The sequence below is a fragment of the Panthera leo genome, chromosome D2 (genome assembly GCF_018350215.1).
Source record: "Panthera leo isolate Ple1 chromosome D2, P.leo_Ple1_pat1.1, whole genome shotgun sequence".
NCBI lineage: Eukaryota > Metazoa > Chordata > Mammalia > Carnivora > Felidae > Panthera > Panthera leo.
The window spans coordinates 46,011,447-46,028,876 of NC_056689.1; the positions used below are offsets into that span (position 1 = coordinate 46,011,447).

Below are 17,430 nucleotides of genomic sequence, written 5' to 3' on the forward strand. Positions count from 1 at the left end.
CCAGCTCCGTGGGAGAGCGGAGTGCCTGCCGACCTCTGAACTGGGTGGCTCCCGCCGAAGTCTCCAGCACTTTATCTTGAGAAAGATAGTCTGTGGGCCCAAAGCAGACAGGCATTCTGCCATGGGAACTGGGCCCAGACTTCAGAACAGCCATTATACCCTCCAAGACCTCCCGCTCAAGAAGACAGCACTTTCCTCCTTCTGTTCTCTCAGATTCAGGGCAGTTACTGTTCCTGTCCCACAAGGGCTTATCCCTAGCCCCACATGCTGAGGTCCTTGCACCCCCAGGAGGAAATGTGCCTGCACAGGCACCCCATCTTGGGGCCCCGGTGTAGTTGTGCAGAAAGGGCCAAGGCCAATGATGTGACACTCAGCCCTCGGAAAAAACAGAACCATAGACTGTGTCTGGTGCAGTGTGTATTTGGTGGAGACTGTCACCTGTCACCTCCCCTCCCTTCCTGAAGGCATTAGAGTCCCTTGCTTCCACTGTGGGAAGCTTCAGTGGGAGGGTCTGTCTGGGTGCTGGAGGTGGATGGGCCTTTCCTTACCACTCTAGTGTCACCACGCATAGGTCCATGGCCTCAACACAAACACCAAGACTCTGGACTTGAACAAATGACTCCAGGACTGAGGGGTCAGCGGAGATTCAACCTTTCAGGCACACAGTCCTGATCTGCTTTCTGTTCCTGCCTCCAGGACCACTGAGCAGCCCTGCTGCCTGCCCCTTCCACGGGTAGCTCTCCAGCTTCCGGAAGATTCTGTGTGGCCCCACAACCTCTGGCCAGTTCTCCCTTTCCCTGAGTTAGCCTGAGCTGGCTTCACCTGCAATCGGGATTCTTGAAAGACACACCCAGTGATGGAGGAGACATGGTGGCCAGTCAGTTAGTCACCAGAAAGATCTGAGGCTCCCATCTAAATCCCTGTAGACAACTGTCCTGCCTCCCTTTGGCAACACTGTGCTAATACCGGAAGAAGAATATCTGAGACACGTTGCACTGCTTTATTGATTACCTAATTCGTTCTATCAGACACAAGCGTCTTGTGGATTTAGCAACCCTTTTGTCCACAGTACCAAAGGAGGCCTCTCCACTCCTGGCTCCATTCTGTTCCTGCGTATCTAGAGGGAGGCCTAAACATGGCCTGGGGGCAGAGGCCCCCTTTGCCAGCACTGGGAGCCCAGAGAGATCAAGTCTGCAAGGGGCAGACAGTTTTCAAAGGGCTGGGAGGCGGTGGGGTTTGCCAGGTGAAATTCCGGTCACCAATGCCACGTCGCCCAGCGACACCAGCTGGGCATCCTACAACTGAACTCTATATTCACACTATCTACCTGGAGAAAATGTCAGATCCCACAGGTTAAGGGTTCAGTCTTACAAGACTGCTCCGCCTCCCCGTTGCAGATGCCGCCTGCAAGGCCACACTGTCATCCGTGCTTCTGACCAATGGGCCATAGGTCTGACCAATGGGCCATAGGTCCAAACAACCCCTTCCCTGGCTTTGATTAATTTGCTAGAGCGGCTTACAGAACTCAGAGAAACCTTTTCGTTTCCAGATCACTGGTTCATTATACAAAGATATAGCTCAGGAAGAGCCACGTGGTATCGCTGCATAGGGCAAGGTATGTGGGAAGGGTTGGGGAGCTTCCGTGCCCTCTCCAAGCGCATCATTCTCCCCAAAATCTCCACGTGCTCACCAACCTGGACGGTGTCCAAACCCTCTCCTTTTTGTTTTGTTATGGAGGCTTCATTACATAGGTATGGTTGGTTCCCCTCTAAACCAGTCTCGAAGGAGGGGCTATCCCAAAGTCACCTCATTAACATAACAAAGGGCACCTTTACTTAGGAAATTTTAGGAGCTCTGTGCCAGGAACCAGGGCGAACATCAAGTATATAAATACCTATCCATCTGTCTGCCTATTTATCTTTCTAAATCCAAATCACAGCATCAGGCCAGGCAACTAACTGTCTGGGCCGAAGAGACCAGGTGGGAAGGAGACCCAGGGTCCTCTGATCCCCAGTCCCTTTCTGGGGCTTGGCTCCTTCCTCCTGATCCAGGAGCCCGGAGTGTTGGTGCAGAGTGGGACTCTGGTTTAGAGGTGCCTCATGCTGCAGTCCCAGCACTTAGCGACTGTGAGCACACAGCAACCATCAGTGGTGTGGTCTCGCTGAAATGTGCAGGGATGGGGGTGGGGTGAGGGTGGAAGGGTGAGTAGGTAGGAGGGCCTGTAAGGCCCGTCATGTACTTGGCAGGTTTCTCCACTAGAGGGCACTCACTGTGTAACTTTTCCTCTTCTGTTTGCTTTCAATTCTATCCTGATGAAAAGTTGTGACTTTTCCTACCGTTGAAGAACAAAAATAGAAGTCTAACTTAAAATTCATGTAGCTATTCTGATGCATGGTTACACTTGGGTTCTACCACCTTTCCAAGAGTTGTCAAGCGTTCTCCCTCTGGGACAGCGGGTGTGGTGGACACGAGCCCCACCTGGCTTTTTGCAGCCAAAATGATTTGCCCAACGGAGACGATGGAGCCCTTCCTGTGCAGTGCCCCACAAAGGTTGGCTGGACCCCTCGCTGCCCACCACCAACCCGCTTTCCTTGAGTGGCCTCACAGCTGCCTTCACTCTCACCCCCGACCTGCCCCACGGCCTTCAGGAGGGCAGCGTGTGCAAATGCAAGAGGGCAGTGATGGGTGGCTCTAGGGACCGGCTGAATCCGGTGCTTAGACCACTGCTGGGCTTGGGCTACAGGGCTACGGGAGGCCCTGCCTTTTTATAACTGCATCCCTAGACCTCCTGCGCCCAGGTGGAAAGACATTAGGTCCTGTACCAGGTGCCAGTGCTGGATAGCAGCTCTGTGCCCAGGGGGCCAGCCCTGACCCCATAATACCATCTGGCTGTGTGTCCTCGGGCAAGTCATATCCTCTCTAACCCCCAGTGTCTTTTTAAATAAAATTTTAAACTTTTATTTAAAATCAAATAAAGTACGTCCTGGGGTGGCTCAGTCAGCAGGTCATGATCTCACGGTCATGAGATCAAGTCCCGCGTGGGGCTCTGTGCCAATGGAGTGGATTCTCTCTCTCCCTCTGTCTCTGCCCCTTCTTCTTCCCCACAGGTGTGTGCATGTGCTCTCTCTCTCAAATAAAAAAAAAAAGGTACTCCTCCCTTGGGGGGATGTTTTGAGCATTGTGGTAGGCAGAATAATGGTCCCACAGATATGTGTGCTTGTTTTTTAAAAAGTTTTTTCAATGTTTATTTATTTTTGGGAAAGAGCGAGAGAGACAGAGCACAAGCAGGGGGAGGGGCAGAGAGAGAGGGAGACACAGAAACCGAAGCAGGCTCCAGGCTGTCAGCACAGAGCCTGATGCGGGGCTCGAACTTTCGAACCGTGAGATCATGACCTGAGCCGAAGTTGGACGCTTAACCGACTGAGCCACCCAGGCAACCTAGACACGTCTGCTTCTTAATTCCCAGAATCTGTGAATGTTACCTTACATGGCAAACGGGTCTTCTTCCCCTCCAGAGTGAAAGAAATCCTTGTAAATAGCTCTGACCCAGATAAAGAGCCTGCACACTGGTGATTTTTCCCCATCTAGTCCTTGGGGCACACGCTCAGTGCTTTTGTGAATTCATGGCTAGGGTGTGTGGATCTCCTCCACCTTTCAGTTCCAGCCTCACCTTCTTCCTCCCTAATTCCCAGGCGCAGGTCCCCTGGCCCCTCCCCCAGGCCTCCCTTCCATGCCCAGCTTCCCCTTCCTCAGATGGCAGGGCCCTCCACCTCCCTGCCCTCTTCATTTCTATCTTCTTTGCAGAAGCCTTTACCCCTGTTCCATGGCCAGCCAAGCCCCTCTTTTCCACTCCACACTCCGGGACCCCTCAGTTGCCACCTTCTAACGTGCAGTTTTAGTACCAAGGTTTTTGCAGTAGAGTCAATGCCCACGTAGGAAACGCCAAAAGAAACCAGGGATACTTGCATTTTGCATACAGGGCATGAACTTGGGGAGGGGCTTCCTGCCTGTTGCCTTCTGCCTGTGTCTTCTGGAATTCCCGGTAAAGACAGAGCAAAGGGGAACAGGTCCCTGCCCCAGGCTTGGTGGCACTCACTGCTGCTCCCCGCGGGCCGCTGCTGGCTGGCCTGAGCCTGGGCTGAGAGCCTTGGTGTATAGCAGATAGTCAGGCCACCTCATCAGACTGGTGGGGTGGCCGTGCTGCTCGGAGACGGTAAACCTTTTGGCTCACAGAGCCCAGGGAGACCCGAGCACACTGAGTTCACAGCCACGACTTCCCAGAAGGAAGTCTAAATTTGGACGGCACACTGGAGGCATGTGATGACTAGGTGGCTGTAGCCGATTCCCTGCCCAGAACCCCGGCTCTCACTGTTCCCATCCATGCGGGTGGCCTCTTCACTCAAGTGCCTGCAATGCTCCCAGAAGCCTTCTGTCTGCAGGGAGCTTGACCTTGCATAGGGCAGGCCAGAGATGCCAGAGTTAGCTCCCGGGAAGCAGCCGGTGGAACTAAGGGGGGTAGCCCCCAGCCTCCTCCCTTCATGGGCGGGACACCTCTGAGGCCTGCTCCCCACAGTCCCCACAGCCGCCCCTGGAGTTGAACCCTGGGTCCCCACAGCAGCAATCCACTCACTAGCACACCCGGAATGGCTTTCCTCCCTCCCTGTTCCCTCCCCCCTGCTTTCTGGGAATCCCCTCTGAATAAACAGCTTGGAGCCTGGTCTCAGGCTCTGTTTCTGAGGGAGGCCAGGCTACCCAAAACACCCGACTGCGGAACCAGCCCTTCTGGAAGCAGACGGGCTCATCTTCAAGACACATCTACTAGTTCAATAACAATCACATTTGAAAACTGGGAATTTAAAAAAAAAAAAATTTGTAGCTGCCAACACCATAGCGGTTCCTTGGATTAAAATATTCCCCTTCCTCCCACCACAGCTCAATTCTGTTTTGAGATTCATGATAAAGCTTATTTTAAGGCTCTGTATCTGTGCTAGTGGGTTTTCCCCGGACTTATTTGCATATGATCCAGTTGTTGTGTTTAGACCTTCGTCCTAAGATATCCCCGTTGCCTGGTTTCCCTTGTGCTTATGGTGAATTTTAAAATCCAATTTCCAAAAGCTAATTACCCAGACAATTGACCGGATTTTCTGATACGCCCCCAAATTTGCAATATCCTCTAGATGTGTCCCAAATTTCTGAGTAGGGCTTGGCGACAGCGTTGATGTTCCTACAGGGAGGAGCATCCTGAAGGAGATCTGCCCTTCTAGGCCAGAGGCGCGGTGACACCCCCAGCGGGGCCCCAGCACAGAGCCTACAGGTGCTCACGCCTACCTGGGCTGATCTCAAAGAGGTGCTTCCCTGCGTCCTCGGGGCCAGGAAGGAGTTCAGTCACCCGGGTCCCTTGTAGAGAAATAAATCCCTAAAATAAAGAGACAAACACAAACACGGGAGGCATGAGATGGCAGGGGAAGGGTTCCTTCCTGTGGTCAGGGCTCCTGGAGAGAGAAGGTGGGGCTTCGGGATCAGGCCCCAGCAGGAGCCTGCACGGGGTTCCCGGTGGACTGGGGTGGACGTTAGGGTTTACACACGTGGTTGGAAGAACTCTGCCCCCAGGCAGGGCCGAGACGGCCTGGAGGTGTTACTCCTTCATTAAGGCACAGAAATGCATATCTGGAGCAGGGAGGAAGGCCCCCATTATTACCCCCTTCCACCCCCCTCACCCCACCCCGTTCTAATGCAGCCATCTGCAGCCTTTCTGGGGCACAAGGTTTAGGTTCTGGAGGGTCAGGGAGAGGAAGGCTGTCACTGGGGCTGGCTTCTTGTATGTAGCTGTCCCTGAAGTGACATGGGAGGTCAACAGCTCTGTGAGTCCGGTTCTGCCCCCTCCCAGAAGGTGGGATTTTATTTCTTGTTCAGTGGGAGTCAGCTAGTGCACAGGAGGTACCCAGCACAGATCATGCCTCGTGCCTGGGGTATCTGTGTATGTACATGACAGGGGGTGGGCCTACCCTACTCTCCAATGCTGAAATCTGGTAGGCTAGAAGACGCAGGGAAAGACCATGGGGTGCAGGGACAGGTACTCTGGGTTTGGGTCTCAACCCTGCACTTTCGGGCTGTGTGACCTCAGGCAGAACACCTAACTTCTCTGAACCTCAGTTTCCACATCTGGACAATGGCACAGTAACTCCCACTTCTTAGGAAGCATTGAGACACCAGATTCCTGTTCAGGAGGTCCTGCTCGAGATGGGTACTGTCACAATCACCTTTACTCTAGCTCTTCCTCCCCCCCCCCCCGCCCCCCCAGCACTAGGCAGGGCCTCCTTTGTTCCCTTTGTTCCCTCTCTCTGTTAATGACTAATCTCTGCCGTGACTTTTCTTCATTTTGTTCATGTTCAGATTTGTTCATTTAAGACTGCGTGTGGCTCTGACTATACATTTTTGGCTCTCTCCACACAAAACTTATTTTAAATTCCATTTCTGTAGCGTACCTGTCTGGGCTTAAATCCTGGCTCAGTTACTTAGTGGCTGTGTGACCTCTCTGTGCAATCTCACAAAAACCTCATTCGTGAAATAGGAATGATAATAGTACTTTGTGGGGCTGTTGTGAGCGTTGGAAGAACGAATCCCGGGAAGACCTTACGGCAGTGTCTGCAACTTAGTAAAGCACGCTTGCATCTGTGTTTGCCCAGGTGAGGGGCATGATCATGCCACCCCCAGCCCCCAACTCCTGTGCGTGCTCACAGAGTGTTCATCTCCCCACGCCATCTTTTCCAGGCAATTCCTGGGTGTAACAGGAATGCAGGTGGCTGGAGCCTCTGCACGGCTGCTGGCGTCTCATGCTGAGGGGAGATACATGGACGTACCTTTTCTCACAGAAGCCACGTGAAGGCAGGACAATGTCTTTGCTTTAGAGAAATTACAGCAATAGACCAGAGAACCAGTAACTGTTGTAACTGAATTATCAGTTACTTTCTTGCTAGAGAATCTGGAGTTACTGGGAATAAATTAGGAGTGCAGCCCCTGCATGGGGAGACGTGCTCATTAGAGGGCGTGGACAAGATCCATCACTGGCTAATGGGATGATCTCTGGTGTTTGCTGTTTCAGTAACTGGGCACTTTGCTTTATTCCTCAGTTCCTCAATAGCTGTCACCCATAAAATGGGAGTAACATTGTTGACACTGACATTACTTTTTATTCCAGCTAAATAGAAAAGCAGTAATAGCTACTGTTTGGGGAGCTGGTTCTATGTTCCCGGCTCTTTGTTTAATCAATGCTGGATTGTTTGTTTAAATCTGGAGGCCTCGTGGGGCAGGTACTACTATTCCCATCTTCCTGGATGAGCAGCTGGAAGTTGGAGAGGTAGAGCAGCCAGCTCCTTGTCCCACTGCTGGCAGGGGCAGGCTGGGAGGTGCGCCCAGCCCTGGCTGACGCTGGAGCGCCTTGCCTCTCATACGTGATAGCAGCTGCTGACCAACTTTGCGTGCAAGATGCCGTCACGGAGAGCCAGGCCGTGACTTTGGCTCACTCCGTGAATCCCAGTGTGGTTCCTACCGCAGCAAGGGACCTTCAGCATTGGCTTTGGGCCGCCTACATCCCTCCTGCCTCCACGAGTCAAGAGCCCGGCTTTGATCCCAGCACTGTGCGGGCACTGGGTGGAGGTGGGGGACGGGGAGATAACAGGAAGATTTCTGGAAAATCCCCAAATATGTGGACATCCCATGAACATACTTCTAAATAATCCATAGGTCAAAAAAGAAATAAAAAAAAATCAAAAAGTACTTTGTACTGAATAAAAACAAAAACACGACGTATAAAAATTTGTGAAATGCTTTTCAAGAAGTGCTTAAGGGCTAAGTGATAGCACTCAGGGCTGATATTTGGAAAGAAGGCCTTTGAGGCCTCCACCTTGAGAAAATACGTAAAGAAGAGCAAGTGAAACCCAAAGTAAAAGAAAGAAACAAATAAAGATCAGAGTGGTTACAAATAAATGAAAAATAATAGAGAAAAATCAATGAAACCAAAAGCTTGTTTTTTAAGGAGATCAATACAATTGATAAGCTTTTAGTCAGACTAATCAGGAAAAAAAAGAGATTACCAATATCAGGAATGACAGAGGTGACATCATTGAAGATTCTTCAGATATTAGAAGGATAAGGTAATATTAAGAACAACACTATGCTAGTAACTAGACAGCTTAGATGAAATGGACCAAAAAGACACAAACTATTGAGGCTCACTTAGGAAGAAATAGCGAAATAGCCCCATATCTTGCAGAGAAATGGAATTTGTAGCTAAAAACTTCCCACAAAGAAAACTCTAGGCTTAGATGGCTTTATTACTCAATTCTGTCAAATACTTAAAAAAAATAATACTGATACTATCCACAGGGTTGTTTTTTTTTTTTTTTTAATTAAGAAAGAGGGCCTATTTTCCAATGCATTTTATGAGGCCAGCTTTCTCTTTACATAAAAGATATTACGAGAAAAGGACATTACAGATTAAGATCCCCCAGAAACATAGAGGCAAAAATTCTCAGCAAGAATTTAGCACATCAAACAACATATAAAAAGGAAAATATATAAGGAACAACTGGCAAACTGTAATTCACCATATTAATAAAGTAGAAAAAGGATAAGATCATCTCAGTAGACATAGAAAAAACATTTGAAAAAAATTCAACATCCATTCCTGATTAAAAATGTCAACAAATTAGGGATAAAACCAACTTCCTCAACCTGATAAAATAAAGGGTCAAGACAATGGTGTTTATTCTTACCACTCCTATGAAATATTATACTGGAGTCCTAGCTGCTATAGCAATGTGAGAAAAAGAAAAGTTGTTCAGATTGGAAAGGAAGAAGTAAGGGGCACCTGGGAGGCTCCTTTGGTTAAGCGTCCGACTTTGGCTCAGGTCATGATCTCACGATTCATGAGTTTGAGCCCGACGTCAGGCTCTGTGCTGACAACTCGGAGCCTGGAGCCTGCTTTGAATTCTGTGTCTCCCTCTCTCTCTGCCCCTCCCCTGCTTGCACTCCATCTCTCTCTCTCTCTCTCAAAAATAAATAAACATTAAAAAAAAAAAAAGGAAAAAGTAAAAGTTCTTTCACAGACAACCCACTGTCTATGTAGAAAATCCGGTGAAAACCTACAGAAACTAAACTACCAGTTTGGAGTTACTAGAACTAATACATGATTTTGGCAAGGTTGCAAGGTCACAAGAGAAATGCACATAGCTGAATCATATTTCTAGATACTACCATCGAACAACTGGAAACTGAAAAGCAAAACCATTTTTAATTTACATCAAAAATATGAAATACTTAGGGTAAGTATGGCAAAAGATGTTTAAGATCTGTTCACTAAAATCTATAAGTGAAAATGAAAGAAGATATAAATAAATGGAGAGAGACACTGCGTTCATGGGTCAGAGGACCATTCATTGTTCAGATGTCAATTCTCCCCAAATTGCTCTCTAGATTTAATACAATCCCAGTCAAAATCCCAGTGGGTGTTTTGTAGAAATTGACCAGCTGATTCCAAAATATAAAGGACCTGCCAATAGCCAGACAACTCTGAAACAGCGACAAAGTTGGATACCTAATACTGCCAGATTTCAAGACTTATTATAAAGTTATAGTAATCAGAACTGTTATGATATTGGCATCAAGACAGACAAGTAGATTAATCAAACAGAACAGGGCGGGGGCGCCTGGGTGGCGCAGTCGGTTAAGCGTCCGACTTCAGCTCAGGTCACGATCTCACGGTCCGTGAGTTCGAGCCCCGCATCGGGCTCTGGGCTGATGGCTCAGAGCCTGGAGCCTGCTTCCGATTCTGTGTCTCCCTCTCTCTCTGCCCCTCCCCCGTTCACGCTCTGTCTCTCTCTGTCTCAAAAATAAATAAAACGTTAAAAAAAAAAATTAAAAAAAAAAACCATAACAGGGCGTTTATACACACACATACACATAAAAGTTATATATATGTGTATGTGTGTGTATGTATATGTGTATATATAGTATATATATGTGTGTGTGTATATATATACAACTGATTTTTGACAAAGGCACACAAGCAATCCAGTGAAGAAAGGAAGTGTCTTCGGTAAGTGGAAGTGGAACAATTTCATGTTCACATGCAAAAGTAATAAACTTTGATCCATGGCTCACATCACGTACAATAATATGCTGAAATGAATCATAGACCTAAATGCAAAATCTAAGACTGAAACTTCTGGTAGAAAATGTTAATGACTTTGGATTAGGCAAAGATTTCTTAGGTACATCAGAAGCTCACTTCATGAAACAACTAATTGATAATTTGACTCATTCAAATAAAAACAGTTCCTTAGAAGGTACTAAGAGAAGGAAAATATGAGTTATGAAAGAAAAGAAATGAGAATATGAGACTATCCGAGAATGAGAAAATATTTGAAAATCATGAGTCTGATAAAGGACTTGGGCCCAAAATATACAAAACATTTTCAAAATTTAATAATGAGGAAGCAATCCAGTTTTAAAATAGGCAAAAGATTTGAACAGATACTTTACCATAGAAGGTACAAGGGTGGCAAAGAAGCTCACGGAAAATTCTCTACATCGCTGGGCATTCTCATACGCTTGATATTTGATAAAGCCTTTTTGAAAGCAATTTTGCAATCTCTAAAATAATGTTAAAATAAAATATCCCTTTAGCCTAGTGGTGAATTTTGAGAATTTGTTCCAAGGAAAGACAAATGCATAAAGATGCACGTATAATGATGCTCATCGAATCATTGCTTTCCTGACGGAAAAAAGTGGAAAGCAGCTTACTTGTCCATCAATGGGGGAGTGTTTAAATTATTTCAGGTACAGCCTTCCACAATGAGGTAAATGCAAAAGTCTTCTAATATGAATTGTTAAGTCAAAAAAGGGGGTGCTAGAAAAATAATTGTAGTACGATCTCACCCCAATTTCTGTTACTGCCCTCTCTCAAGAACCTGCACGTTACTAGGCATACAGAAATGGCAGTGACAGCTTGCACTGTGGGATGGAGTGGTGAGGCAGCTTTATGGTTTGCTTCGTAATGTTGGCATCAGAATAAGGAAATTTAATAAAAGTAAAAAAAACAAAAAAGGGTAGTCAGATACTTCACAGGGTGCTGCCCACACCCGATGGTCTGTTGCCAACTTTCCACGGTAACTCCCTGACGGAACGCTACTTACTTCATGTGTCAAGGGCCAGGCCAGCATTTGCTCAGCCGGAATGTCCCTCTGTCATTCTCAGGCAAAGGACGGTGATCTTCCCTTCCTCCTCCTTTCTCAAACATTGGGAGCGACAGGCCTCTCAACTTTCATGGGACTGAAATCTAGGGACAGCTACCCTCCAAGCCGCCTAACCAGGGCACAAGCCTCTGCCCGCTGGAGAGGCGGCTGCAGCCCGCTGGGCAAAATGATCCCTCTTGGGAACAGCTCCCAGGGCACCCGGCGGTCTGGAGGCCTCGGCTCGGTCCAGGGGACTGACCGTGAGGGTAACAGCAGCAACAGTGACAAAGATTTCTGTTCATCTCCATCCAGTTGTCTCACCCCCAGGACCCGCCCACGTTGCAAAAAGGTAAGCAACGATGATGCTTTAGGTCTGGGGTGGTGTGGGGCTGTCACAGGAGCCTCACAGGTATGTGCTGCAGACATATCTGGTGTCACTCCTCTGCCACCATTTACCAACAGTAAGCATGTGAACTAGGTTGCCTCACCCAGCCTCAGTTTCCCTCTCTGTCACGTGCTGTGTTGCGAAGATTTCGTGAGCTGATGTCTGGATGGCACCGGATTCAGTGCCTGTCCTGAGTAAGTGGTGTTGTTGTGATTTATGAATTATTTCATAGCCTGGGAGTGGAGTCCGCTTATGACCATTTCATGGGAGTTAGAATATATTTAAACATTTCAAAATAATTCTAGAGGTTTGTAATTATTGTGACATTGTCACTGAGGTGGGACTCAAGCAGCTCCTGGGCTGAGGCCTGGGTTTCTTACCTGTAAAAACAAGGATATTAACCTCTGTTCTTTGCTCCTCACCGGGCTGCCTGAGCTAGTGCTTTGTAAGCACTAAGGGCCGAATAAATAGGGAGTAATTGTCATAATTATTATTGTAAAACCTATTTTGGCCGCCACGCCGGTTTGTTCTGGGAACATCCTCTCCGCCAATGATACCATTGCTTGTGGCACAAAATAAGGTCTGATGTAGATTCAGGAGTCCCAGGAGGGTGAAGGGGGGGTTCCTCCTTCGCAGTTTGCGATGACAGCCCTGTGGGGACCTCCTGCGGGACCTGGGATGTCTGCACTCCTCCCACCCGTCTCAGTTTTAGGGTTCGTGATAGTTCTGAGAACGTCGCCCTCTAATTGAGCTCTCTCTCCAAGCTGATCAAAGGCTGGCTGTCTGGGAAGTCTTCACTTTTCACTCTGTCTGGAGGGAGACTGTCTGAAGAACCAACTTCTGAAATGCTCCTTAGCAAGGACATGATAAGATTTTCCACCGGCAGCATCTTGGAAAATTGCAGACACGTTTCAAAAAGCAATCACTCAAGCTACCTTATCTCCTGTAATTCTGATTGTGGCCTCAGATCAATCTTAAAAAGCTTTAGCCTCTGACACCCAACCAGGAACTGAGCCACTCCGAATTTTAAATAACACAGATCAGAATGAAGTTCAGTGCCAAGCAGGGAACATCCTCCCTTTCCTTATCACACAAGCCTGTAACCACGGCTATTACTGTCTAAAATGCAGATATTAAGAAAGGCAACCTGAAGTTGGAGACAAATTGCTTTTTGGCTGGGGCGCTTTCCCTCCCTAAGGGGTTGAGATGAGTCACTGATCCAGGCTGTGTCTTTGCTAAGGACTTGGTCCCAAAGTTTCTCCCAGCAGATCCCAGAGTGATGCTGTGTCCCGTCCCTTCCAAATGCATTTGGTGTGCTCCTCGTGTCCCCCACCTTGCTTTACCACTGAGTTGCTGGCTCTCCCTAGTCTCCCTAGAAAGCCTGTCACCAGGTGTACCCTGTGGGACGACACTGCGTCCTGAAGGAAGCAGGGGCTTTGGGGTCTGAGCACCAGCTCTCTGCACCTTCAGCTGCCCACAGTCCCTGAATCCCTTACTGCAGGGCTGCCCAGCCCAGGGTCCAAGCCCATGAAGGTGGATCCAGCTGGGATCCAAGGGTAAGCCTGGGGCCTGGGGCCTGGGGCAGACTTGCAGCCTTAAGCATGGGGTCTGGCAGAGCCCCCATAAGCCCTCCAGCCTCATAGCCAACATCCAAACCCAACCCCCGAGGGAATGTCCTTTGCATGGTGGGTGGATCCTCTTTCTGGGGTCCTGGTCTTCCCTGTAGTTAGTTAGTTAGTTCCTTTGTTCGTTCATTCTGTGCCACTCCAGCATCCTGGTCTAGACCCCCGTGTACCCCCGACTTGCAATGAGTCATTTCTAAGGCCATTCCTTTAGGCGGCCCCATCTCACCGGATTCCTAAGTCTCTCAGCAGGTGGTGGGGTTGAGTCTGTGCCTCATGTCCTCAGCTAACACGTCGGCTCCACCCTGGTGAGGGAGCCTTGGGCTCAGCCTCTCACCCCAGGCCCTTGTCATCAATGTAGGCGTTCTAATGCCCGTGACCATGTTCGTGGGTCATGAACGAAACACAATGCCAGGCTGGCATTCGACGAAATGCAATGCCAGGTTGGCAAGTGTCTGTGTAAAGGCCGTGCTCACTAGATTTAGTGTCCTGGCCTCACTGGGTCACCGTTGCAGGCTCACAGTGGTGTTGAGTAGTCGTCTAGGGACACAGGGGAACTAGTGCTTGTGACCAGGGGACCAAAATGCTTACACAGTGGTTTTCCTGAACCCTCTAGTGGTGACAAAGCTCTGGCCAGTGGGACTGGGCAGGAGTGACCTCCAGCCTTCTCTCCTTCCTCCCCACACTGGGTCAACCTTGGAGGCCTTGAGAGACAGATAAGGCTGCCACCTGGTCCACAGCAAAAGATAAATTTTTATTGTGTTTAGGTGCTGGGATTTTAGGACTACTTAGCATTGTTTATTGTAACTAATTAGAAGTTATTTTGAGAAATTAAACTTTAGATAATTTTATCCCAAACTGCTCACTTGGTGCCACACACACACACACACACACACACACACAAAGTTTTAGAATGCTAGTACTATTTATACATTGTATTTTTATGTAGGCCAAGCTGTTTAATTAATAAAGATTATTCTTGGGGCGCCTGGGTGGCTCAGTTGGTTAGGCGGCCGACTTCGGCTCAGGTCATGATCTCGCGGTCCGTGAGCTCAAGCCCCGCGTCGGGCTCTGTGCTGACAGCTCAGAGCCTGGAGCCTGTTTCAGATTGTGTGTCTCCCTCTCTCTGATCCTCCCCCATTCATTCTCTGTCTCTCTCTGTCTCAAAAATAAATAAACGTTAAAAAAAATATATTAAAAAAAAATAAAGATTGTTCTCTCGCTCCTCTGATTGGATGTTGGGAGGGAAAGGCAATGAGAGATCAGACCCATCTGATGTGGCATTAGAAGGCACAGGGAAATTGCCTCACTCTCGTGGTCGGAGGCTCTGAGCAGGGCTTGGAGGGACATCTGGGTTCTGGCCTCGAGCTGTGATGGCCATGTGGCACCCACTTCCTGCCTGACTATTTAGACTGGAGCACTGGAAGGAGCCCAGCAAGACTGTAGGTCGCTGTATAAGGGGTCACGGCTATCACAGCAGTCCCTGGCCCGTGCCCAGCCATTGTAGGATCTCCCCTGGACAGAGCATGAAAGTGGCCTCTCTTCCCCCATGGCTCACTGGACCCAATGGTAGGCCTCTTTGCCTCCTTAAAATACCTGGCTTTCCAGATGGAGGGCTTAAGGGAGAAACAGAGATAGGCCCGATCCATGTGGAGCCCACGACACTCAGTATCTGCGGTAGAGGGCTGGTGCATTCACATGGGAACCAGCCATCAGAGGCACATGCTCTGAGTTTCTTAAGGGGAGAGCGTCTTCACTGGCCACCCGCCTCTTTCCGGTATTTTCTCTGATCCAGGACTTGGGTGGATGTTGGTGTAGATTTCTGTCCCACTTTAGTGCTCACCCTGCCCTGGTTCTTTGGAGCCTGCCTGGTGGGTTTGGAAAAGCCTCTGGTGTTCCCTTTGAACTGGGAGCCCTTAGTAGGCATTACCACTTGGCCCCTGTCCCACACGGGGAGGAGTGGTGGGGGGCGGGGGGCAGGGGGCGGGACACAGGGCCTCTCCACAGCCCGGAGTCCTTGGCAATGAACCATAAGCCTGCTCTTCATGCAGTCGTCCCTGGCATGTTTCCAGCCTTCTGACCCCATGATGGACAGGCCATCCCAGAGGCTGAGCCTGCTTACTCAGCCTGGCCCATGCTTTGGGACACACTTCCTCAGAAGTTTGTTTCTGCCCAGAATCTGCACTATTGGGATGTGCTGATGCTGGGTCCAGGGGCTCGCCTTGGATGGGAGGGCCCATCCTTTGGCTGGAAATGGTTTGGTTCTGTCTTATTGCTCAAAGCTCTTCAACTACTGCTGTGCTCTGGGGCACATAGTGCCTCTGAGAGTGGCCACTGGATTGTTTAGTTGAGAACAGGTTCGTCTAAGAAACACCGTATGGATTCTTTGTACACTGACCTGTGCCTGGCTGACCTGTGGCGGTGACTGCCACCAAAGGGCCTAGGCCGTGTTTTGCTGAGAAAGGCACAACTCCTCCCCATCCTCTCAAAAGCTGCTCTTCATTCAGCAAATGCTCCCTCTGTCCTCGGGGGACCAGGCAAGGCAGGAGACCTACACGGACGCTCCCAATCCCCTCCATTTTGCTCAGTGGTCTACTAATGTATTAAGGAGCTGGAATGCCCCAAATATAATTAAAAGTAAGTTATTCTGGTCTAAACAATGAATGAAATATATTTTCCATGCTTCCTCAATGTCATTTGATTCATTTTTTCTGCCTAGTAATTGACAAAACTAGCAATTTACCAATCAGTCTTGTAGCTATTACTATAAATTAACTGGGTTCAACAGAAAGCCAAAGGATTGATTAAAAGTGGGAGACATTTAAGTACTATAAGCTAACATGCTTGCTGACTTAAATTAGCAGACACTGAGAGAAGCTCATTACATCTCCATGAACGGTCAGGCCACACTCAAGGAAACACAGAAGTCATTTTTAGAAGGCAAAGATCCGTTTTGTAGGCAGTGACATTCTGGGTGCAAAAGAATTCAGGGGCAACCAGACACTTGTCACTTGTGATTTATATATTCTTGAGTGTGTCATCAGACCTCTTAGTATCTTGGTTTTCTTTCCCTACAACAGTGGCAAATATTACCATATAATGATTAACGGTAGATACTCACGAGTTATTACTGGTCTTGTTATTTCAGGGGGGCCCACTTTCAAAACCACTGCTGTATTGTACAAGATAAGCTTTAAAACACATTATTTGTGGATGATTCCTTCAATCTTATATTTTTTTCCTTGACATGCCAAACGCAGGAAAAAACGGTTTTAACTAAATATTGTCTAAAAATTGTTTAAAAATGAGTTGGCTGCTGTTACCGATTTGAATTTACTAAGTGTGTTTCTGTTTGATTTAAAGTAACTGACTAGAATTTTCATTTTTATCTGTTTAATAGTGGGGAGTTACATTTCTCAAATAGCTTCAAAAATATAAAGCTTCCTTTAAAAAGAAAGCCTGATATTTGATATTTGATATCTGGTATTCGAACCTAAATAAATGATGGCTTTCTCTTTCTAGAAGACTCCAAAGAGTAATTCTTTACAAAAGAAGCATTTGAAGTTGTCTCCAAGGACATCTTTTTTTAAAGTAGCCTTCACACCCAGCACAAAGCCCAATGTGGAGCCCAATGTGGAGACCAATGCGGCACCCAGCGTGGGGCCTGAACGCACAACCCCGAGATCAACACCTGAGCTGAGATCAAGAGTCGAACGTTTAACCGACCGAGCCACCCAGGCAGCCCCCACCCCCCACCCCAAGGACAGTTTAAACAAGAAAACATTAATTGTTTAATTTTTCTTTGCTGCACTAATGGTAATGTTACTATCAGTCCCCAGTTAGCTCACGGCGACTTCTGACCCCCTGTGGAGGGCACCTGTTCGCTAGCTCTTGAGTTATCCTGAGGCAGCGAGTGGGGCTTTTGCTGTATTCGGTACCTTTCTGTCATGCTCCTGTGTTCCTTCTCCGTGCAGCTAGATTGGCTAGAATTCACTGTGGCAAGATCTATGGTAGCAGCTAGGGAAGTAATTAGTTGCTTGCCCTTTTGTGGACAGAGATTTGCAGGTGGAAAGGAGGAAGGAGGAAGAGAAGCCAGGCTCTCCAAAAGTTCTAGGGAAGTCAGGGGCAAGTTTACGAGCAAGCTTAAACAGGACCAGTTGGAGACACCAGCTGCAAAGGTCCCCTGGCA

At 48.3% G+C, this 17,430-nt stretch overlaps 1 protein-coding gene across 4 annotated transcripts in view; it reads right to left on the bottom strand.

The window, feature by feature from the left end:
- Nucleotides 1-17,430, bottom strand: part of ARHGAP22 (Rho GTPase activating protein 22) — a 168,500-nt gene that overhangs the window by 87,321 nt on the left and 63,749 nt on the right. For all 4 annotated transcript variants that reach the window (XM_042907646.1, XM_042907644.1, XM_042907645.1 and 1 more), the window contains exon 3: nucleotides 5,329-5,416. In XM_042907646.1, the coding sequence (XP_042763580.1) occupies nucleotides 5,329-5,416 (88 nt within the window). The remainder of the gene's footprint in view (nucleotides 1-5,328; nucleotides 5,417-17,430) is intronic.